The 23,819-nt window shown below is 37.0% G+C and overlaps 1 protein-coding gene across 2 annotated transcripts in view; it reads right to left on the bottom strand.

Moving 5' to 3' along the window:
- The window catches only part of LOC306861326 (plexin-B2-like), a 110,965-nt gene that overhangs the window by 5,542 nt on the left and 81,604 nt on the right, over positions 1 to 23,819 (bottom strand). For both annotated transcript variants that reach the window (XM_079403532.1, XM_079403533.1), the window contains 30 exons: positions 16,346 to 17,469; positions 16,068 to 16,256; positions 15,651 to 15,779; positions 14,938 to 15,038; positions 14,430 to 14,562; positions 13,517 to 13,673; positions 12,346 to 12,457; positions 12,145 to 12,256; positions 11,905 to 12,006; positions 11,287 to 11,382; positions 10,894 to 10,981; positions 9,948 to 10,108; positions 9,292 to 9,440; positions 9,044 to 9,155; positions 8,239 to 8,375; positions 7,980 to 8,159; positions 7,692 to 7,803; positions 6,308 to 6,517; positions 6,025 to 6,204; positions 5,805 to 5,941; positions 5,165 to 5,265; positions 4,599 to 4,828; positions 4,297 to 4,478; positions 2,918 to 2,984; positions 2,693 to 2,839; positions 2,015 to 2,171; positions 1,502 to 1,602; positions 725 to 809; positions 290 to 441; positions 36 to 196 (listed from right to left, as the gene is read on the bottom strand). In XM_079403532.1, coding sequence (XP_079259658.1) covers positions 36 to 196; positions 290 to 441; positions 725 to 809; positions 1,502 to 1,602; positions 2,015 to 2,171; positions 2,693 to 2,839; positions 2,918 to 2,984; positions 4,297 to 4,478; positions 4,599 to 4,828; positions 5,165 to 5,265; positions 5,805 to 5,941; positions 6,025 to 6,204; positions 6,308 to 6,517; positions 7,692 to 7,803; positions 7,980 to 8,159; positions 8,239 to 8,375; positions 9,044 to 9,155; positions 9,292 to 9,440; positions 9,948 to 10,108; positions 10,894 to 10,981; positions 11,287 to 11,382; positions 11,905 to 12,006; positions 12,145 to 12,256; positions 12,346 to 12,457; positions 13,517 to 13,673; positions 14,430 to 14,562; positions 14,938 to 15,038; positions 15,651 to 15,779; positions 16,068 to 16,256; positions 16,346 to 17,467 — 5,102 coding nt within the window. In that variant the 5' untranslated portion in view covers positions 17,468 to 17,469. The remainder of the gene's footprint in view (positions 1 to 35; positions 197 to 289; positions 442 to 724; positions 810 to 1,501; positions 1,603 to 2,014; positions 2,172 to 2,692; positions 2,840 to 2,917; positions 2,985 to 4,296; positions 4,479 to 4,598; positions 4,829 to 5,164; positions 5,266 to 5,804; positions 5,942 to 6,024; positions 6,205 to 6,307; positions 6,518 to 7,691; positions 7,804 to 7,979; positions 8,160 to 8,238; positions 8,376 to 9,043; positions 9,156 to 9,291; positions 9,441 to 9,947; positions 10,109 to 10,893; positions 10,982 to 11,286; positions 11,383 to 11,904; positions 12,007 to 12,144; positions 12,257 to 12,345; positions 12,458 to 13,516; positions 13,674 to 14,429; positions 14,563 to 14,937; positions 15,039 to 15,650; positions 15,780 to 16,067; positions 16,257 to 16,345; positions 17,470 to 23,819) is intronic.

Genomic DNA, 23,819 nt, shown 5'->3' with positions numbered 1-23,819 from the left:
ACAACTGTTTTTCAGAAGCATTAAGTGTTTCATACCTGTTGGTCTTCCATATGTGGATGGTCTCATCATCAACGTTGTCATGTTTCAGTGCTTCTTCGTCCAGGAAGTCAAAGAAATACTTTACTGCAGGAGGAACCACATTCCCAGAACACAACACATTGCGGAAGAAATCATCAACAAACTGCTGCAGCGTTCCCTGTAACACAAGTACATAACTTTCTAAATTCATTTCTACATATGAACGAAGACAAACATGTAAATGTACAATCAAATGTTAAGTCTAACCCACCTTCATAGACAGGAGTCTGGTCAGGTAAATCTCAGTGATGGCTTTCGTTGTGGCCTTGTCTTTCATACTTCCTCTCTTTGATTTCACTTCCTCCAGCTCGTCTGCCGGTCTCACCAGGTGAAATACTTTATCGTCCTCCAGTAAAGCATTTCCTGTTCATCACAAAACAAAAACATTTGAAGGACTGACTGCTCTTCCTGTTTGGAGAATAGTTATTTTAGACATACTTGAGCGGCCCATTAGTTTGGGTCCAGTTCTAATTTACTGTTCGTTTAGTGCGCCAGCAGATTTCAGTCATTCTGTGTTTTGCCATCATTAAGGACTATCAATATGTTTAAACTATTAAGGGGGATCAATAAGAAGCAATGCACTGCTGTCATTAAAATACAATTGGATGAGTAGTTTAAAACGTCAGCATAATTGTAAGTCACTAACTTTCTTCATGGTTGTCTTGGTTCTGGTCAAAAGACTGCTGGGTGTGCAGAACTCGGGACAAGACCAGAGTGGCACCATCTCTCACCTAACACACACAAACAAAAAATATAACACAGAAGATATTAATTTTAATTAAACAAGAAATAATATGACATCACACAAAATGATCTACATACAAGCAGAGATAATTTTCTACATTTATTTGTGTACCTCCCCAAAACTAAACTAAACTAAAGCTAGTGATTGAATAAAACAAAACAAAATACAAAAAATATAAATAAAAATCTGTGATGGAATAAAATAAAATATGTTTTAGATACCGTGGGAACAAATAAAGTAAAATATTAATAAAAACCGGATTATCAGTAACACTAAAGACAAGATGAAAAACCAAGGTGAACTGGTTTGCATATAACTCAAAATGGTGTAAATTATACTTAACATTGCATTGTTTATATGAATTTCTTCTTTCTAAATAATGAATTGACTCTGAAATCCAAGATTGCTTGTCAAATCAAGGACAGAGTACAAATTAACAAAATAAAACTATGAAAATTAAGCACAGAGTACCAGCCACTATAAACTAACAAATAAATAAATCCCTGTGATGAAATAAAATCAATGCATTAACTATAATTTTATAATACAGTAATAATAGCACAGTGAAATATGCTCTTCAAGACAACATTAATCAGTGAGAAACATAACAGGCCATATCTTTTCAATACACTGTGAGCGTTTATGTGTGTATTCTTGTGCAATTATGCAAACACTCACATTGTAATGGGCCAGTGTGTTCATTCGTTTCCACCTTCCCTCTTTCTGAGATGTCAAATCCAGATCGGACAGGATCTGGCCTGTAGAGCCAGGGCGCCACTCTGTGGCAAGAAAAGGAAGTCTTATGTCTTACCACACAGTCCAAGAAAAAAGAAACCCAACAAACTTGGCACGTATTACACTTGACAACCTGAGAAGAAGAAAATCCCTGGCTGGTTTTTCCCTACACTCCTTCTTTTAACCAGATTCATCTGTCTGATGGATGATGCGAGACATCGGCTTTAACAATTCAGCACATTTAGAAGAACAACTCATTAAGAACTGCAGGAGTGCAGACCGACATGCACAAGATCCCGCCATTAATCAAACTGCTATCTGTTCTGAAGCAAATCTTCCTCGAGTACTTTTAAATGCAGCACATTGTTAATATAGAGAGCTATTTATGCGTGTTACTTTCATAAAGTTGGAAGCTTTCACATGCCAGGTGGTATGAAAATTTGTTCCAAGTCTTACCGAGTGCGACGCTGTCCACTGTGGGTCTCTGGGAGTGTGGCAGATTCCTGTACACCTGTTCGATGATCTTCTCCTTCACTTGGGAGATGGCGTCGCAGTTCAGGACTTTGACAGGGGTCACATCGGGACCCTCGCCATGAACCAACACCTGTAGGGTCTAGAGAGTTCAAACAGGCTTTAGTCTACTGATACCATCAACTGTACAAAGATCACCACATCAAATAAACAATCAATCAGACTGAGAATCACCAATTACAAGTCAATTACTTAGGTGTAAATCTTGGTTTGCATGGGAAATCAGCTAACAAAATAAAGAGTGCATTTATTTGTTTTCCGAGATCTCATGAATCGTTTTCCGCCGAGTGGTTTCCTCCAGCGGATAATGGCTGTTCAGTCCCCGAGGAGCAGTGTTACGCTCGTGAATGAGATTACAGACTCACTGCTAGCCAATGAAATGGTGTTATGAGAGCAATGATGGAACACACGAACACAGTCTCCGCTTCCCAGAGTCTCTCTTACAGTGGGACCTATTTTGTATAAACAAGCTTTTTCTTTAACGGGTCCCTTACCAACTATTTTTGCAGGGAAACCATCTTTGTACAGACATATAAAGGAGTGAACAGACATGCCACACACTTCAAAAACAAGTCCAGATGCTAAAATATGTCTAGTACTCACCAAAACGGAGTACTCAACATCATCTCCCAGAAGTCCGGTGTCGTTCAGAGTGTACTTGGCTTTCTTCATCTTGGCATCAACTGGACCTTTTTCCACCTGGTGTTTAATGGCCTTAAAGAGCTTATAGAGCGGCTCCCCGGCTGAATCCTGTGAAAAACACATTAGTCAGACTTCAGAGCAGGAATTTTTTTTTTTTGCAATTCTATTCATAGCATAATTGCTCACCTTTAGGAACTGGTAGAGACATATGGACATCCAGTTACACAACATCCTCTCTACAACAGTCTCAGACCTAAACAGGAAACGCAGGCCGATAATATCATTTGTCAGTACAGGCAATACCTTAATAAATGGGTTTAACTAATTATTGTCTTGCATCCTGATAAATTACAATCTTCATTTGAACGATCCTGACATTGATGCTTGACATCCCAAAAAAATCTTTTCTCAATGTCTAATTTCAGTGGCGGCACTAAACCACAAAACCTTCTATGGACTCGAGAACCGCATGCAAAAACACACAACGCAACATGATAGTGTACGATTTAGAAACAACTAAATCGACTCTTATGAGCGGTTTTGTTTAATGAGTGGTTCTAAAAGACATGTTGCCAGTCTGAAACACTGCCCTGTATAATTTACAGCATGAGCATTAGAGAACATTTCTTTCTATGCTAGTATACGTAAGTAAGATGGACATTAGAACTCAAATATATCTAAATAAATCTAAATCAAATCAAAACAGGAATCAAAACGAATTAAGAGCTTATGCATCAAAACGAAAACGAATCAGGAACTATCTACTAAAGTATTCTGAATGGTTTCAGTAATAGCCATGCTGTTTCTAGGGTGTTTAGTGTGGTTGCAATGTGGTTGTTTACTAGCATAAATCAAAAGGGCCAAGTCTATACTATTCTGGTCCAAAGTCCAGGAATTATTAATCTTTTCTAACAACTGCTGAGAAATTTTTAAAGTATGACTGCATGGAAATATTAAAGGGGCACTGGATGCAAAATTCACTTTCACATGGTGTTATACATGTATCTTAGCAGTGTGTAGACACAACTAACCTTCAATGATAAAAATCCATTCACTCCTTTTTTTTTAATTTCCAAAAAACCTAAACAGTCTCAATTATCAAGCCATTTTGATTTTCTGAGCAATATGATGCCATAATGCTCAGGCCCCGCCCACAACTGCTATTAGCATATTTCCGCCCCCAGCTAGTTGTATGCAACGACAATCTCTCGTAAGCAACGCAGGTGTTTTGTTGTTGGATGTAAAAGTGAACATTCACTTTCTCCCGACATGAGAGGCCCTGCAGATGCAGTGATTTAGTTTTGCTATTGATGGTAATGCGCCACCAAATACACAAAAAACAGAAGAGAGCTGTGGAGTGAGAAGTAGCTCATTATCATTTAAAGAGATATGCACCGAAACGGGTTGCTTTTTTGTTTTACATGACCATTGAGGAAGTATTTTGTAGACATTTCATGAAGACCCTAAAGAATCATACCAACTTGTGGAAAATGGGTTTCCGATGGGTCCCCTTTAAAGCAAAGTATGAGCAACAATAATAGTGAATTATGTGAATTTGTTCTGACCTGCGGAGCATGAGTTTAGGGTTCTTGCTGTGGATGTATTCCTCCATCAGCTCCAGCAGGAGGGTTCTCATGATGTCTGTGTAGTACTCCAGCTTTCCATGGAGCGCCACCGTCAACAAGGAAGCAAAGTAAACCTTATTCCTGGCATTGAACTCTTGCCTGCCTTCCAGGGTACGAATGAACTAAATCACAAAGACATGAGTACATAAGTCAGCTTATACATCAAATCCAGTAGTATGCAGACATGCCAACAGAGCAAACTCATCCGGCTGGAGACTGGAAAATGATGTTAAGGGTCTCACATTGATGAGAAAGGTTTTGCTGTTCAGGAGATTGGAGAATTGGTTGAGCGCCTGGTCTACGATGGCTCTGCGGGATTCTGGGATGTCTAGCTTGCCAGTGATCATGACATCATTGGCTCCATCTTTGGAGGGCAGGAAGAAAACACGGTTGGTGTAGTTCTTGTAGTCCAGGAATGGGATTCGAGCTTCATTCAGGTCACTAGTGTGGTCCTCCATCTCTATCATAAGATCTAAGAAACACAGAGAGTAAAGTGTAATATATAAGATGAAGCTTTCAGAATAACAAAACTCAGAATCAGAATAAGCTTTATTGCCAAGTGTGTTTACACACAAAAGGAAGTGCAGTGCAGAAACAAAAAGTACAGACATAGTGGAGATATACATCATCCTCGTTCTTCTAGAAGATTATCTAGAAAGCAAATATTTGCTGAGGTGACCAGCAACAAACAAATAAAAATACCAGAAAATTGCCTGTAATCAATAGTTTATGTTCATCCCATCATGACAAAGTCTCATAAAATTTTTGTACAAGATGGTAAACTATTCGAGAAGCAGGAATAACTCACCTGTGAACTCTTTTTTACAGCGATCACGGACGCTCTCCTCTAAATTCGCAAGCTGATTTTTGATTTTCTCATACTCTCGTTCTGCCTGCTGGCTTTTCCTCCTGCACACATACAAAGACAAACATTATTTTTAATATTCTTGAATCTAATTTACTGCTTATTATTTTAAATTTTTATTGGAAGTAAAGAGGAAGGAAATTCAGATCTCAAGTTTATTTGTAGTTCTAAATTTGTGAATTTTAATTTATGGTTTGATTATTTTTATATGCTTAATTTAATTTACTGCTTATTATAGATTATTAATTGAATTAAATACAATGACTCTTTTAGAGAGGACGGGAATATAGATAATAGGTTAATTTGCTGTTGACAATCAGACTGAATTTTAATTTGTTTTGATAATTTTTTATTTAATTTACTGACTATTTGTTGACTTACTAGTCATTTGTTGACTTAAAAATATATATTTTTTATTGATGTTAGAGAGAGAAGACAGGAAATGATAGATAGAAGTGGAGGGACCATATTGGCAAAAAGAATTGAGCAATATGTCTGATGCGCTACTCACTAGACCACAGCTTTGAAATCAAAGTTATTAAGTTCACATTATTACAGTCTGGTGCACTCCGAGGTTTGTTACCTGTAGCAATAGATCGACACTGCAATGAAGAGGACCATGGGAATGAGGACAGCAGGAATGATGATGTAAAGAGGAACCTCGTATTTCCTCTCAAAGCGAACAGAGCCGGCATTCCATTCTCCTTTGCCAAATATGATCTGAAAAAGACAAGAAACATTGAACGCAGGGTAAAATTGGTGAGAATAACTGTGATTAAAGCATGTGCAGAGCAATTTCTAACCGTCAGCTCCATAGCCTCTGAGCTGGTGTCTCTGCGATGGCGTCTAGAGGTGGATTTAGGAGGGCTGGAGGGGGCCACGAGGAACAGCTTATCGTCCTCCAGGATTGTCACCGGGCATAACACATCACCCACAAACGCCTGGGCCTCTTTGGCAGTCATGGCTTTGGAAAAACCTTTACCCTGCATCACAGAAAAGCAATGAAGCAGTTACTGAAACCAAAGTCCATTTAAGGCATATTTTTCTAAGAAGCATCCAAAATCTGTCGTTAACAAAAACACTTGCATTAACGTTGATGATGCTGTTTTCCGTGATGGCTTTATCGGTCAAAGGAATGAACGAGGGGTCTTGATGGTAAACAAACTCTGTCAAGTTCTCCACCAAGTTGTCCAGGTGGATGATCGTTCTTAAGGACTGGTTTATGTATGTCTTGTTCACAATGGGAGAGAGGAACTCCAGTACGGTCTCATTCTTGTAGATAACTTCTTGGACGAACTGTAGGAAAGAAAACAAGTCAGTTTTTCTCTGCATAAAACAAATTTTACAAACGTCTGAGCACTAAAAAAGAAATAAGACAGCAGGATGTCAGCTGCGTGATGAATGTTGCTTATTAACACTGAGAGAAGGGAGACGGAGGAAAGGAAATATTAGGTAGATGCAGACAGAAGAGAGAGAGAGGAAACTCCTCAGCTTGAAACTGAGCAATAGCTTGTGATAGCCAGACATTTGATCAAAAAAAGAAATTACATAAAAATGAAATGCTGACATTTCTTAAGAGCCAATGAATAACATCTGACAGAACAAAAATAAGGAAACCTGAAGATTTAAAATAAAGGCACAAGTGACACTGAGTAAAAAAGCTTTCAATAAATAATAACTTACATTTTAACCTTCTCAAAGTTATTGTATGGTTTCAAAAGACTCTATTGAGCACAATTTGTTTTGGCTACATTTATGGTGCTTTTTTAAAATCCATTATGGAGCCTGTGGTCTTTACGAACTAGAAAACATGAGTTTGCTTTTTGAGTTCTATGGACAAATAAGTGTCAGTATTATTCTAGTATTCATTTTAAACTATAAGAGTAGTTATTAATATTTCAAATGATCTTTTGTTTTTATATTTGCATTTTACACTTAATTTGTAGTAATTTTGTCATATGCTCTTGTCATTTTTAGTAGTTGTAATTTTTCTATTTACGGTTCATTTATTTTTATGTCAGTTTTAGTTTTAGAAATTTTAGTAAAACTTATTTTATTTTAGATGGTTGCCAAGCTTTAAAGTTTTTCTTCTTTTATTTATATGTTTTTTAATATTTGTTACTATTATTATGTTTTTATTTGTTATTATGTTTTATTTTTATGTTTTTATTATTATCATTATGTTTTTATTGTTTTATGCTTTTATTTTATTGTGTTTTATTTTAGATTTATTTCAGTTAACAAATATTAACATTAATATTTTTTATTTTAATTAACAATAACAATAATTCATCTAGCACGTTTGTATGAAATAGAGGACTTCTAAAAGTTCTCCAAACAAAGTCCTCTATACATTTTTAGGTGGACTATCCCTTTAAGGAAATCACTTCAAATCCCAGCCTTGCTTATTGTAAGAGTTAACTTTACCACAGATGGGCCCAAAAATTATCATTAAAAACATTACACACACCTCTACATTGGTAGACTTGTGATTGAACTCGTCAGAAGAGGGCAGCACTCGAATAGTGGCACTCTGCACCTGATCAAATCCAGATCCCATCACTACGATCTTACGACCTCCGCTGAAAACACACAAACATGTAACACTTGTGTACACAGCCATAAATGTTCACCCCTGAACCTTGAAATACATGTTGACATCTTAATTGTGATCAGATTTTCAAAGCCATGGCATTAAAATTTTGAAATGTTCAAAAGTAAGGTTGCATATGTGAGCGAGGCTTAAAAACAGACTTACCAAACAAAGCTGGCCCGTGGGGTGTAATCTGTAACTTTGGGATTGGCTGTGTATTCGAATCCGCTGACTTCTTTGAATGTGTCCTTGCCGTATTTTACAATAACAGGCAGCCTATCTGAAGGAATCTTCTGTCCTTTATATGGGCCTGTCATGCAAGTGATCTGCTGGCCAAATGTGATCCTGCATGTTTAAAGACAAAGACATGATCAGAATTGGACTAAGATAAATCAAATCTGCTTTATTTCTCCTCGTTACTCACACTTTACACGGCTCTCTGTCCATTGTGATGCTGATGTCATCTTTGCTAGCAGTGTCTAAGTTTTCGCCCGTGATAGTGATAACGGTTCCTCCAGCGGCTGGACCTTTCAAGGGGGACACGGCAATCGGGACAGGATCCTGAGAGAGAGAAAAAAACAAAAAAACTCTGTTAACATTTGCTCACTCACAGCTCCAATAATCGCTCATTTTTTACATCAGTCTAGCTTTATTAAATATTAATAAGGCTAGGCTCACACAGTCAGTGGAAAAAAAACCATAAAATTAATGTCTGAAAAGATATAATAACAACCTGCACATACACTAGCGTTCAAAATGTGGGCTTAGTAAGATTTTTAAAGATTTCTAAAAGATCATGTGACACTGAAGATTGGAATAACAGTTGCTGAAAATTCAGCTGTCCTCACAGGAATAAATGACATTTAAAAATGATTACAACAGAAAACAATTGTATTAAATAGTAATGCTATTTTATTAAATAAATGCAACTTGGAGAACATAACAGACTTAAAAATTCAAAAATACTGTATCAATTCCAAACCTAATATTCTGCCCAAAAACAAAAGAAAATGTCCAAACAAATCAAGATGATGATCAACCATTCTCACTAGATCCATGTTGCTGGTTAACATGACAATGCTAGTTCACTAGCTTGACCAGAAACAACTTTTTAGCAAGGGAGTCTAAGCTGTTTGTTTCGGGAGTTCAATAATTTAGAAATTTACACAGAAAAATGCAAACAGGATACTAAACAGGCACAAAGGTTTCATCATAGAGAAAGCAGTTACCCTATAAGTGAAATACACGTCCGACTGTCCGGCTCTCCCTCCTTCCACCTCTACTTCCACTGGCCCGGATTCAGGGGGTGCTGAGGGGGAAGGTCCGATCTCACACACAACACTGAGAAAACACAGAACAGAATGATAAGCTAAACAGCTCTTTCTAACATGCAGCATGTGTTTTAAATGCTCTATAAAACAGCGGTACAGTATATGCGGTGATACTGTATTCATCTAATAAGGCAGTCATGCTGTACCTGGTACTGACGGAGTATCTCTCCGGCTGATGAGTACATGGCACTCCAGCCACGGTGATTCTCTTAATGTCCTCCTGCTTGATGCCCAAGTTAGAGCCTTTTATTGTGACAGAGATCTGTCCCTTCATCGGCCCATACCGGGGAACAATCTGGAATGAAAGCAGAACATCACAGTTAAAAGAGACCTATAATACTCAAAACCATAAACTATAGAGTTACAAAGATCACCCATAACCATTGTGCCCTTGAGTGATCCAGCTGCTTTGGAGAAAATCATTTGCCAGATGACAAATAATAAAACCCCATCAGGCGCAGGCGGCGCGATCATTAGAGTCTCAGATGGATTCAACAAAACACTAGAGTGAGAGACTGAGTTTGTGACTACCAGCGCAGCCATCTATATATCAGGCATGAAAAATGGAGCAGAGGATGAAAAGAAATGTTTTTTTTCTAGAGAAGATGAAGAGTAGACATTTATGAACTGCATTTCAACCGGGAATAGCGAGATTAGTAATCGCTGACGTCACGCCAACGAGATATTCTTGGATGAATTTTGAGTTTAGCTTGAAGCTTGACTGAATTTAGCATTAGCAAAGTTTAAAATAATGTTGAGCGACAGTATCGAGAAAAGAAAAGAAAAGAAGAATTGTCCTCACGTCAGTGATCTTTGGAGGAGGACACTGCACCAGCTCCTGGTTGCACAGGTATCTGTAGATGCAGGATTTTGTTGTGTCGCACCACACACAGTTATACTTCTGATCAGCGTTCTTACACAAACTGCAGTCCTCACGTCTAACTGAACAGTTGTAGAGCACCACTGAGTAGAAAAATGGAGGAAAACAAAGCAATTCAGAGAACTGAACACTGAATTCATTGTCTTAAAAAAAATGCTTCAAAACTACAAAAAAAAAAATTATAAATTTTTTTGTTTTGTTTTTTGTACAGAAATAAATATTTCATTAAACTGCTGTTTATCACTATGTTTTCGGAAATTGTGAGTTATGCAAATTAGGCTGTTTATTGTTGTATGTGGTGATTTCTTAGTCACATTTAGCACAAAGATTTTTGATGCTCATTGTTTTTGTGGTAGACAAACACCACTCAGAATATGCAGACTGGCAGTTATATATTTTAAAAGATATTGGCTTTAATGTTATGTAGATAACTTCTGTACATTTAGTTAATACCTTACAGAAAAGCTTAGCTTAAAGGGATATTTCATGTCCAGATGAACTAGCAGATGAACACTTACAAAAACATCTTCCAGTTAAAAAACGCACATCAAATGGACACCTGGATGACATAAATTTGCTTTTATGTAGTTGAATGATAGTTCACCCTCAAATGAAAACTTTTTAATTTTCAAAAATGCAATTTTCAAAGTGCTCATCTGCTAAACATGTCTAAAACATTCCTAGTTGGAAATAAAAACAAAATTCGAAAGATCAGTCTCCAAGATGCAAATGATATATAACATATGTTAATCTGCTTATTTTATAAGAGGTTTATCAGATGTTCATACACAACCTCTCCATATATCTTGACGATCCACGTTTCTGCAGCTTCTGTAAGCTATGGTGATGAAAATTCATTTAAATGTACCTCTGAGGGTGCTGTCAATCTTCCTGTCTGTGACTTTATCCTTTATGTAGAACGTCACATTCACCTCTGGCTCTTTTTCATATTCAAACTGGCATAAAAACAGTAGAAAGGCGTAGTTTAAGACACAGATTCAGGCAAACACATCACTGCATTTGGAACAACTATGCGCCGCAGCAAATTCTCCCCTTCCACCGTGATGTCTTTGTGAACCCGATCACTATGTGTTTGTTACGCCCACACAAGACTGAGCCCTACACACACGTGCAGCTCAATAGCTGTGAATGCCAAATTGGCTGGTGCTCAAACTCCAGAAACAAATCAATGTGTGAACAGAGAAGAAGTAGAAAGTGAGGAGACATAATAGAAGGAGGAGTACGAGTGGAGCGTACTAACCTCATATCCCTCAAAACTGTACTTTGACCCATCAGCCTCCACAGTCACCTCGCCCACCTGTTTCATGAGCTCGGTGCCGATCTGAAAGGTTTTGCCCTGAGAGACATGAAAGAGTATTGCTGTTTATGCAGACTCTAAAAACAGATATTTTACAATACAAATCATGCTGACAAATAGCCTCACGGAGATATTGGGTAAATATATTTCTTTATTGCATCTTTATTGCTCTCTGAAATACTTGATTCTGATTACTCAATGGTTATGGTTCTGTGATAAATTATGTAGTTATTACTAGTAATATAAGTGATAAAAAAGAAAATCACACTGGAAACAATATGGAAATTCCTTAACAGTACAAGCCCTATTTATATAGAATTTTTTTAGAGAGTAAAATAATTTTATTAAATCAATATCTCATAAATTTATGCACAGTATTTAGTAAGCATAATGCAACTGATTATACATTACTCTTTACATATCTAAAAAAATATATATAAAATAATTAAATACATAAACATCTTCAAGAAAACCTCAGGATATTCCCTGCATAAATTTTATACACTAATATACTGAACATAACCACACTATGTACAATAATAAGTAATGCATGTATTTTACCCTATATGTCTCCAAATTTTTGCCCTGAAATTTGATGGGGGTTTTAATTCCAACAGGAATAAGCAGAGGTTCTGGAATCTCAAACTGAGGACACCTGTCATCCTGCAAGAACCATAAAAAAATCAAATAAAACTGTTATTAGTCCTGTTTTGTCACCAAAAGATGATTGCTCACCATATATTAAAGCACAAACAGGCATAGAAATTTATATATGCATGTACTCTTCCTAACATGACTCACCTCCATGTGTTGTATGATATGATCACCCTTGACAGTGTCATCTCTATCACTGCATGTGTGATCCTGAATGTTCCACTGGCAGCCCCACTTACTGGTCACACACGCAATACATCTACAGAACACACAACCAGCCAGTCAAACGACTAATCTAAAGCAATTCTATATGGAAGACACATTATTTAAACATTGCCTGATACTCACGGTGTATGCTCCGATCTCTTCACTACCGCTGCACAGTTGTAAAACTCAAACGCACTACATGCCACTTCAATGACATCATTTACCGTGATCTTCACTGTCACTGCCACAAAATCTACACAAATGCATATGAGAATCATATGAGCTTTTAGGTAGTAGTAATTCATATAGCCAGTTCTGAAATTCTATAGCTCAAGGTGCTAGACACACCAAGGTCATGGGTTTGATTCCCACAGAAAGCACAACATGATATAAGCTTTTGTAATTACAGAATCATTGCAAATAGGAATCATATCAGCTTTTATGCAGGAGTATTTAATAAGGCCAATTTTGAATTTCTAGAGCTCAAGAGGTACTAGATACACCAAGGTCATGGGTTCAGTTGCCAAAGAAAGCACGACCTGATAAAAGCTTTTGTAACTCTAGAATCATGGGAAATGGGAATCATGTCAGTTATTAGACAAGAGCATTTCACATAGCCAATTCTGAACTTCTAAGGCTCAAAAGGATGCTAGCAACTCCAAGGTCATGGGTTTGATTCCCCAGAAAATCATGACTTGATAAAACTTCTGTAACTCTAGAATCATGTGAAATGGGAATCATATCAGCTTTTAGGCAGGAGTATTTAATATAGGCAATTTTGAATTTCTAGAGCTCAAGAAGTACTAGATACACCAAGGTCATGGGTTCAGTTGCCAAAGAAAGCACGGCCTGATAAAAGCTTTTGTAACTCTAGAATCATGGGAAATGGGAATCATATCAGCTTTTAGGCAGGAGTATTTAATATAGGCAATTTTGAATTTCTAGAGTTCAAGAGGTGCTAGATACGCCAAGGTTGTGGGTTTGATTCCCAAGGAAAGGAGGACCTGATAAAAGTTTTCTGTAACACTAGCATCAATAAGTTAAACTTCAGAATTTATCTGCTAACAGATTTAGCTTCAGTGTAATGTTTTCATGTGATCAGTCTCCAAATTAAAAATCACAGCTAGCAACTAGCAAATTACAACTAGCAAATTACAAACATGAAGAAATGAAAAACATTTCAAGCCTGACATCATTTTTAGGCAATCTGCAAGACAAACACCATCTGTTTGTTTCGTGAGTAAAGGAGGCAGGGAGAGGACAGCTTCACAGTAGGTGATTATTAAGTTCAAGGCAAACAGGATGCCCTCACCTTGTTTCTCAGGTGTGGATGGTATGTTCTCAGAGGTTGGGAGATCACAGATGACCTGTGCGCCTTCCATAGTCGCATTACTTTTGTAGCCATTAAACTCACAGTTAAGTCTATCAGGACTGCTGATACTGGGGAGGGAGGGGATTTTAATCGTCACCTGCAAGTTTAAACCAGATTTAGGAAATAACTAAATAAATACAAACATATATAAATGAACGAATGAATGAATGAACGAATATGGAAAAACCTTAGTTCTCACACATTTTGAACAGCGAATTTTCTACTTTCGAGTTTTCTAATTGTCTATGATTCTTGGATGCCGATTTTTTAATACTGAACAGTGATGAACAAGCAAGAGAAAATATTCAAAATATATTATTATTATTTACTTTTTAAATTATATTTTCAATCACTTAATAAGGTTTTATTGTATACCATAAATTTTTGTTGTGAAAATCACAATGTTAAAATTCCCTGACATTTCTAGGTTTTGCACAAATGTATTTCCCCTGAAATACACAATATGAAATATGAAATAATATTGATTTCAGCAAATAGTAAACAAATTAGAAGTATACTGCCTTTATTCATTATCACTGATCCAGGAAGTTAATTACGGTATACAGGATGCCTCTTCAATCAACCATGACCACTTGAGTTTCTTCTGAGACATATTAGAAATGCATGAAAAGTGCTTTGTGCGTTCATGTGGTATGAAATGATAGTTTCAGACACCTTGTTTAGTAACTTCTTCATGTCAGCTCATGAAAAAAGGATTTAGACTCACAGACTGGATCTGTTACAGCCAGTAAATATCAATCCTAAGTCAATCCGTAAGAGGTTAGGGTTTGAAATAACTCCAGACTGTATCACAGTGCGTGTGTGTGTTTGTGTACATGTTATGCTTTAGTACCGGTGTACGCTCTGTTTTCTTGCAGCTGATGTTGGGGGGCTTGAAGGACTGAATAGTAACACATTTTTGTTTTGGACTCCACAACCAGGCATTCCTTTCTTCTCCTTTGCGACAATCCTTTTTCCTAGTACAACTGCAAGAGCAAAGCAGACAAACATGGGTAATGAGCCATACTGCATTCACTTTAACTGGACTGCACACAGATATCTACCACATACCGCTCGCTAAAATGTAACAGGCAACTCTTAGACTTGGATCACACCATATTTTAGAGTTTAAACAATTTCAAAATGAGATCGCTCAACTGTTTAGTATTCTAAAACATACTTTAATAAAGAAGTTAGTCACATGACCCACAGGAGCCATGGGTCTTAGTTTATATTGACAGTAGAAATATCAAACTCTGTTGTAGTACGGCAGTGTTATTATTTGTCCTTGTCCTTTACTGGACAAGAATGCCCAACTGATGGTGTGCTTTTGGTAATAAAATGAGTCTTAACAGACTTACCGGCCTTCCAACACACACCAGCCACAATATGGGTCCCTTTGGGAGACACATGATTGACAATCATTCTTCTGCTCACAGGCCTGCACTGGCACTTTGGTGATCTAAGCAAAAGAGAAGCAAATAAGACAACAGCCACAACCTTTAAATTACCGATTTGTTCACTTATTTAGTTTAAGATGCCTAACAACATATGTTAGCATATGTGATTGAAGGTTCAGAGTTTGAGGTGAGATCACATTATAAAAAAAGGTCCATTGTCCAGCACTTTTTGCCATACCTTTAGGACCCAAAACCTTTACCATATCCACACCTTTAGCATATCATCTGAGCAACATCGGAAGCATTGGCTTGCAAAATAACATTTGTGTGCAACAAACTGTCAATTTATGAAGCAGCTTATGGCAGTTAATTTAAGTGATCCACTTCAACAGTTTCCTGCTTCTAATTTATGGGCCATGTAAATGAGCAAAATGACTGATTGGAAGAGAGCACCCCAAAGTCTTCTGATTGGCTAAAAGTATATGACACAGCCTGCTGTTATATTTTTGTGAAAGTCTAGGGAGGTCATATGCGATATTTCAAGTTCTCTCTATATGTTTACTGCACCATTTCATAAAAAATTCCTTCAAGATTGTTCAAACAGATTTTCACCAGTGCATGATCTCTGTTGACTCAATGTGATATATGAGATGTGGATGTGTTCATAAACAAACCTTTCTGCCAGTGGTGATGTACAAGATATCCAAAGTTGAATTAAAAAAGAGGTTTTTGTTCACCCCACCGTCTGTGCGTTCCCCTGGAATCTTGTTATAAATATCAGGGTGACTGGGGTCAAGATGCAACTGCAAGCAGAAAATTAACTGATTCATTCATTTGGCAAATGCATTTATCTAAAACAAGTTACATGTAAACACTTATTATATGAGCAGTACAGCTAGAGCAAGCCCTAGGGCTAAGCCTATTTTTCAAGTGGTTGTGGCTTATACTGTAAATCACCCATTCTTGGGTTTGAACCAACAACCTTTTGCCCGCATTATTAACCACCAAGCTAGACCACCACAGCAGTCAAACCTCAAGGGGTTTAGTGAAATTTAACGTGGACAGAAACCAGACTCTGGAATGGGACTCACCTTTAAGACATCTGCTCCACTGGTTCCCAAAAATGCCACAGTGTGCTCATTCTCCACCGCCACAGCTACAGCTGTCAGCATGTCTTTTCGGATGTAGATGGGTTTGACAGCCAGAGCGTACTCCGGTTTACTGGCTAGTGGAGACGGCAGGAACTCTTCACCGCATTTATAAGCCTCTACCATGCTCTTCTGTTGGGTGAAAAGACACCACATTCAGAGGGGTCATAAAAATGGCCCACACAAAATGGAACCAGAATTGAAGTAACACAACAACTCACGTCTCTTTTGGTCTTGCAGATGGCTTCGGCCTTAGAGATGTAAGGCGAATAAACAGTCTTTGGTTTCTCGTCCTCTAGAACTTCTCCTATGTAGCAGGACTCAATCACCTCCTTAAGCCTGGCGTTGATGCTGCTGAGTGGGTACATGCACATGGCCGAATAGCCACCATCCTCATCCGCGCTGAAGACCGCAAACAGAACCTTATCGTTGGGATTCGAAGGGGTGATATTCCTAGCCAAAACTTCTCCTGGTCTGGCCAGATACACCGCTTGCACCTTGTTGTATGTGTTCTCCTGTTCAGTTTTGACGGAGCAGTTTAGCTGGAGCTCGGTGTAAGAATAATAATGATGGTCATTCTCGCACAGGCGTGCTATAAATGTGATCTTCCTGCTGTCGCTGGTGCCTGGAGTGCGTGAGAACAAGAAGTAGATGTAGCCATTGTCTTTGAAAGCATGGCGAAAGTCGTGGAGGTACCGCTGGACAAAAGGACTAGCTTGCACAGTGGAGGCTTCAACCATGTTCTCGAAGACATCCATTTCTCCATGCTCCTGCAGCAATCGGGTGCTGATGAGTTTTGAACTGTCCGAGCTACCATAGCCCTTCCCCACTAGAAATACACTGAGGTTTGCATTATTATGATCATCTATAAAATAAGAAATTTCTCCCACTACGGCGACAGACTCCTCTGTGCTGGCTACGTACGTCTTCTCGCCTTTAGTGTCACTGTAGTACACCTGTTTGTCCACGCTGTTGAGGTTTACCAAAGAGCAGATGCCCCTGAAAAGGCTTCCGCAAACAATCAAGGTGCCGTTGGCAGAGTTAACCAGCAGGAGTTTGTTGATGTTGTCCATATCCTTTGTGTCAGTGCACTGTGCAGTAATCGGTGGAGTACAGTGTGGGTTGTCCTTCTTAGGGCCTGTTGTAGCACTGCTTTCCTTCAGCAGGTCATAGTTTAGCTGATAGATGTTATTAATGGCACCCACGTAAATTCGGCCGGTTTGAGGGTCCTGAACGACATTGTTGATGACGGTATCAGACAAGAAATAATCTTGAGTATCATCACAGCAAGATGAGCCAAAACACAGCAGCAAGGACAATGCTGTCAGGGCCCTCCACGCCATCTCTTAAAGAGAGAGAAAGAAAACAAGATATACATCATGTAAGAGGACAAGTTACATACCTGTGCAAAAGTTGTCACGAAACTGCTAGGGTGTCTAAATCTATTAATTTATCCAAAAATACATCAAATTCATACATTCAACAAATGCACCTCTAATTTAGTGTGTTTTTTAAATTATGAATTAAAATTAATTTTGACATTTGTGTGTGTGGGGGGGGTGCATAAAGTCAAAAATGTCAGGGTGATATAACTGTCCTACCACAATGAGATTGAGATAATCTTTTTTATTATTTTTAGTGGAAAAAGAAGAGAAACAGTTTTGTAAAAAAACATACATGCATATACAAAAAAAACATACATACATATACATATATATACACATATTATATATACACACATATACATTATATATATATATACACACATATACATATATATATATACACACACATATTATATATATACACATATTATATTATATATATATATATATATATATATATATATATATATATATATATATATATACACACATATTATATATATACACATATTATATATATACACATTATATATATACACATATATACACATATACATACATATATATATATATATACACACACACACATACATATATACATACACCTTATAGAGAAATCTACACAGACCTTCAAGGCTTTGAGGTCAATAAGTATCTTAAAATGATAATTTGACCTTGTTATCCTATGACAAGGTTTTTAGTTCCGGTCTTACAATGCCAAGTGGTATAACTTCCCAAAATGTTATGATATTTATGAATTCATAAAAATTATTAAATTTGTCAAATTTAAAACTGAAAAGTGTATTTTAAAACTTTTTGAAAATTATTTGTCATGTGTGTAAAGTCACATGTATTGAGGTTTTTAAGGAAGATGTTTACTTTTAGCTTGATGGCTACACCATATACAATTTTTCATTGAATTTAAACATTTGCTGAAAATAGTTTTAATGTGTTGCTTTTTCAAAAGAATCCAACATGAATACATAGAATACATTTTTAAGAAACTGGAACATGAGTTTTAAACTAAATTAATAAAAGATCTTCCATTTTTGCTAACTCATTTGTCATTGACCCAATAGAGATGCTCGCTTTAGCAGGCAGCACTAATAAATTCACACTTGAAAACTGATGTCTTTTTGGAAGCTGGAGAATTTCTTTGGTATGCATCATTATACTATACTGAAGTAAGCACTAGTCAAAAGTGCTACCAACAAAGACTAAGTTAAAAGAAAAATCGATCGGGCCTGTCAACTCTTCCTCAAAGGGGTTGCAGATGGCTGCATGATTTGACACGCTGACACAAGCGAAGAATTTCTAAAGAAGCTCGTCCTCCACCCCTGCACTTTCATTCTCCTTTTCATCCGTCCCCTCAGCACTTCAGCAGGTCCTAAAAACACTGGGGCGGAAGTCAAACGCTCAACAAAGCAATCACAGGCGGCCTGATTCCAGCATAACAGAAGGTGGCTCAATGAATTATGGGTACAACTTCAGCAGGTGGGCCAAACAATCTTGTCCTCCTTCCTTTAAACAACCCCTATAATAACCAGCACAGCATTCAAAGTTATTGTGTTAGACAGGAACATCTAATCACAGTCGTGAACATTCTTGAGCTAATTTTAGATGTTTATAAAGGTTGCAAAAGTAGTTGGGGGGATGAAATATTAACCATATTCGCTCAATATTCCTGACCATTCCATCATTCCCCAGAAGTTCACAGGAATTCAATCTTATTTGCCTAAACGTGGTGACAATCCTCTGGAGTGGACTTCCACATACCTGACTGCGATGTTTAGATTGCCAGAGCAAATACTTTCATTGCAAATCGAATGGCAGGAGTCTCTCAGACACCACGATCCTGAGCCCAGAGCTCATAAAGAATTCATGCTAAGAGTTTAGCGGATATTACAGCATATTACAGATATTATTGGCTTTAATGGCGGGACTCCAGAGACACGATATGAGGCAGGGCAGAAGTGACGGGCTTTTTCTCTTTACTTAGTGTCTGTTAGAGCTCTGGCGTGCATGGTTTGCAATGAGATTAGAGGTTACTGTGTGTGTGTGTGGGGGGGGGGGGGGGGGTGTTAAATTTTGCGTGTGTGTATGTGTGTGAGAGTCTAGTGTTAACTGTTAACAGGAGGCGGACTTTGCTGCTGATTCAGAGCACATGGGTGATTTGTCTGGACTGTACGGGTTCAAAAAAAAGTGTCAGGAATGATTTTGGCAAATTGTCAAGTTTCATCATGAATATTTAGACTGACAATCCCCCTCTTCCCCTCAAACACAAGACCAAATTATTAACATGAACAATGATGTACAGACTTGATATTTGTGCTGAGAGTGCCACACCGCTCTGACCAAGCAAGTCATCTGATCACAAAAGAATGCAGTGTGCCTTATGACACACTCCTTGATTTGCATGTTAGCACACACAAACATTAGTCATTGGTGGAGCTAGCTAAGGCAGGCTTTCCTGTTGCTAGCACATTCTCAGGCTTAGCCCCAAGTATTATGTTCAAAAACCACTGTTCTTAAGAAAATAATTTAAGTAGGATACATTCTTCAAGATCTTCTCTAATTCCACAGAACAATTTAAAACAGTTCTTTATTGGAATCCATGGTTTCATGAAGAACCTTTAACGTCCATGAACGCTCCACTGTACAAAAGGTTTTTATAGCAGAAAAAGATTCTTTGGATGTTCTTTAAATGTTTTTCACAATGGTTCTTTTAAGAACTGTTAACTGAAAGGTTCTTTGGGGAACCCAAAATGGTTCTTCTACATCTACGACATTGCTGTGAAAACCTTTTTCTGGAACCTTTACTTTTAAGAGTGAAGAAAGTAAGTCAAACTGGTTTGGAACAAGCGTGAGTGTGAGTAAAGGATAGAATTTACATTCTAGGGTGAACTACCCCATTAAGTGAGAAGCTATAGCGACTTTAAAAAGTAATTTAAGAACATTTTTTAAGAATATTTTTTGTTATTGGCAAACTTAAGGTTCCAGAATATCACAGAAACCTATGGACAGTGGAACAAGTCAGCACCACCATAAACACCTTAGCAAGCACCCTTAAGACAACCACATAGCAACTTGCTAAAAAACACTTCTTAGCATCATCTTAGCAACACCCTGGCAACCACCCAAAACACCCTAGCATTGTCGCAGTGAGTTCTCCAAACACCACTCGCAATCTTCGGAAAATCTAGTTTTATCAACCCTCATACACAAACAAGCACACATTGACAGAACATCCTGCCTACATGTGGCTCCACTGAGGCCTAGACACGTGACCAGCACTCACCCTTCAAAACGTCTCAACAAAAATGAGTAGGAAGTGTGTTTGCATGTTTCTGTATGGCTGTATTCCTTGGATTTACAACTGAGGGCATGGCTCAGATGGTATTTCCTTCATTTCTCAATGCTTTTCTGATCCGGAGCCAAACCAAACACATTTCCTCTAAATTAATTTAGGGCTATCTCAACCTGCGCTGCTGGTAAATGAACTCGCAATGCAGCAGAGGTATGAACAAGAAAGGAGGCCTGCGTTTGATGCTCACGTTGTGAGTGGGAGTGTGTATTGCAGTTCATATCAGCAGCACCAGTGTGTCATTCCTTCTCTCTGTGTTAAGAAACAACATGACTGGTAGCTCAGTACACAAGCAGACAAGTGCTGAACCAGCACTACTCTTACCGCAGGGCATTACGCTGAAATTTCTCAGCCGAGTTAATAGTAAACCCCACATCTTCTCTCAAACTCCCAAGCAGACCCCTCCCGCATACAAACTTTGATTGACTCTCCGTATCAGCTTGTTTCCTCACTCTCTCCAAAGCTTACTCATGTATCATTTACAATATTCCCTCATATTTTTCTCACTGTATGTGTATACATAGAGACAACATACAGTTTGTAGCTGTAGATAGGGGTTTGTTTGGGAAACCTGTCTGAAACATGTCATGGTTTGGTTGGTTAGCATGGTTCAGTTAGCCTCTACTCGTAGATGGATGTTACTACATTGTTCTGCTAACAAAAAAGTGAGTTAATTAAATTCACAATTTATTGTACTTTAGGGATCCACAGTATATATTAAAATAAAAGCTATATGACATGGATTAATGCTATAGTCAAATTGCGAAGACTAATAGTTTTAATTGTTTTAAATTGTTTTAAATAAACTTTATGCCAATGAACTGTAAGCATGTAAATAAACATAGTGCTGTGCTTCACTGGCAACACAGATATTTACTTGGAAAATGGTCAAACGTTTAATCATTAAGCATAAAAAAATAATAATTTAAAAAAATCAAATAAGATAAAAAAAAATTAATCTAAAATAAAAGGATTGTTATTATTTTTATTAAATACTGAATTTTATTTTTTCTTTATTCAATTTCTTTTATCCTTTTATCGTTCAATCTAAAAAGTATTTTTTTCAGCTTTTTCATTATTTTTTTCTAAGCAGATGCATTCCTCAACAAAATCACCCAATAATACAGAATGATTAATCATTTCTAAATAAAGCTTTGTATCTTGAAAAATTTCCCTAATTTTTTTCATATTGAAGAAAAACAAAATTTCCCTGTCAGTTTTTTTCCAAAATCGTGCAGCATTATACTTTACTCTAAATTTTTTTGAGGGCTCTTCAAAGTTCACATGCTAACCAATGCTAACAGATTTATTTCTCCAGATGTTCTAAATCTACACAGACTGCCAGTATTTTAGCGATTCCGTTTGGTGATGCTATTGGCCTAGAAATCACACACTTCACCTTTAAAACTTGCTGTTTGTTAATGCAGAGTGGGATGCCAGGTTCTGCCCTCCTGTCATGGCTTTTCAATGACTGTCTCCACGGACGGCTTGGAATGATTGACGGGTGAGACCGGCAGACTAATTAAGGCTGGGATCAGAGGGACCACGAGTGGCTGGACACGCGCAGGTAAATTCAGGCCAGTACTGAAAGAGTTCTTTGAATATGTAAAAGGGAGAGATTTAAACTATCCCAGTCTCTTGGAAGATTTGCCTCTGACTTTGAATGTGCCATTTGGGACAGAGCCAAAGTAGACTTACGTGGCCTTCATTGGCATGTGACTGTGAAGTCAACGAGACTGTATGGTGTCATAATTATAGTTTAAAAGGACCCAACATTGCAACATCATCTTAACATTTGAGTGGCGAACAAGATATTTAAATGTGAGTTTAAAATACACTCCATTACTTTGTCAATGACCTGAATTTTGTCAATGTATAAATGAAAATTAAATGAACAGCTTACATTTGAATTCCTTCTTCAGAAATATCTAACATATGACTTCAGAAGACATGAAATATAGTTTACAGACTATTTTAATAAAATATTTACACTGCTTTTTTGTCATTATGGATCTCAGAAGCCCATACATCCATTCATTTTCATTTTGAGAATAATCAGGTCATGCACAAAAAAAAAAAACAATCTGACATTTTATCGAAGTTTTCTCCCATAAAAGTTGCATGCATCTGTGTATGTGTTTATACACACACACACACACACACACAGTGCTGCTTTTTCTGAAGAACAGTGTTCAGTTCAACTGTTCAGCACAAACAAGGGACTCATGAACAACCATCACAAAACAAAAAACAGTCGTGTATCATCCAGGTAACCACACACAGTATTAAGAACAAATGGTTCCCAAACTTTTGAATGGGGTTATTTTAATAATTTCAGCTATTTTTATCTTGTGGACTAAATGCAAACATATTTTATGTAAAATAGCTTACTCAGGACAGTAATAAATAAAAATAACATGCATTTTGTATGATCTCTCTTATTTTGTTAAAATTACTCACATTTTCAAAGATTCTGCAAGTGGCTCACAAACTTTCAAGCAGCACTGTGTGGGTATTTGAGATATATATATATATATATATATATATATATATATATATATATATATATATATATATATATATATATATATATATATATATATATATATATATATATATATATATATATATAAATAAATAAATAAACACACACTTATAAATCTATATAGTTTTAACATCTTTAATTGCATATTTTGTAATGAAAATTGTTCACATTAACATTCAATGTAACCCCAATGACTTGTTTTAAATGTGCAAAAAACATATATAAAGTCAAAGCATTTAATGTGATTAAATAAATTATTAATATATAGAAATAATATTATAACAACAAAAATAATAATAATAATAACAACATAATTATAGTTATATCAGTTTTTTCACTGTTTTAAAGCTTTTTGGTGTCTGTAAAGTCATATTTTGAAAAAGACCCAGCTAGGAAATTCC

This window comes from Barbus barbus (genome assembly GCF_936440315.1).
Source record: "Barbus barbus genome assembly, chromosome: 42".
In the NCBI taxonomy this organism is placed as follows: Eukaryota; Metazoa; Chordata; class Actinopteri; order Cypriniformes; family Cyprinidae; genus Barbus; species Barbus barbus.
The sequence above is the reverse complement of the archived record's forward strand: the minus strand, read 5'-3'. Positions and strand labels throughout refer to the sequence as shown.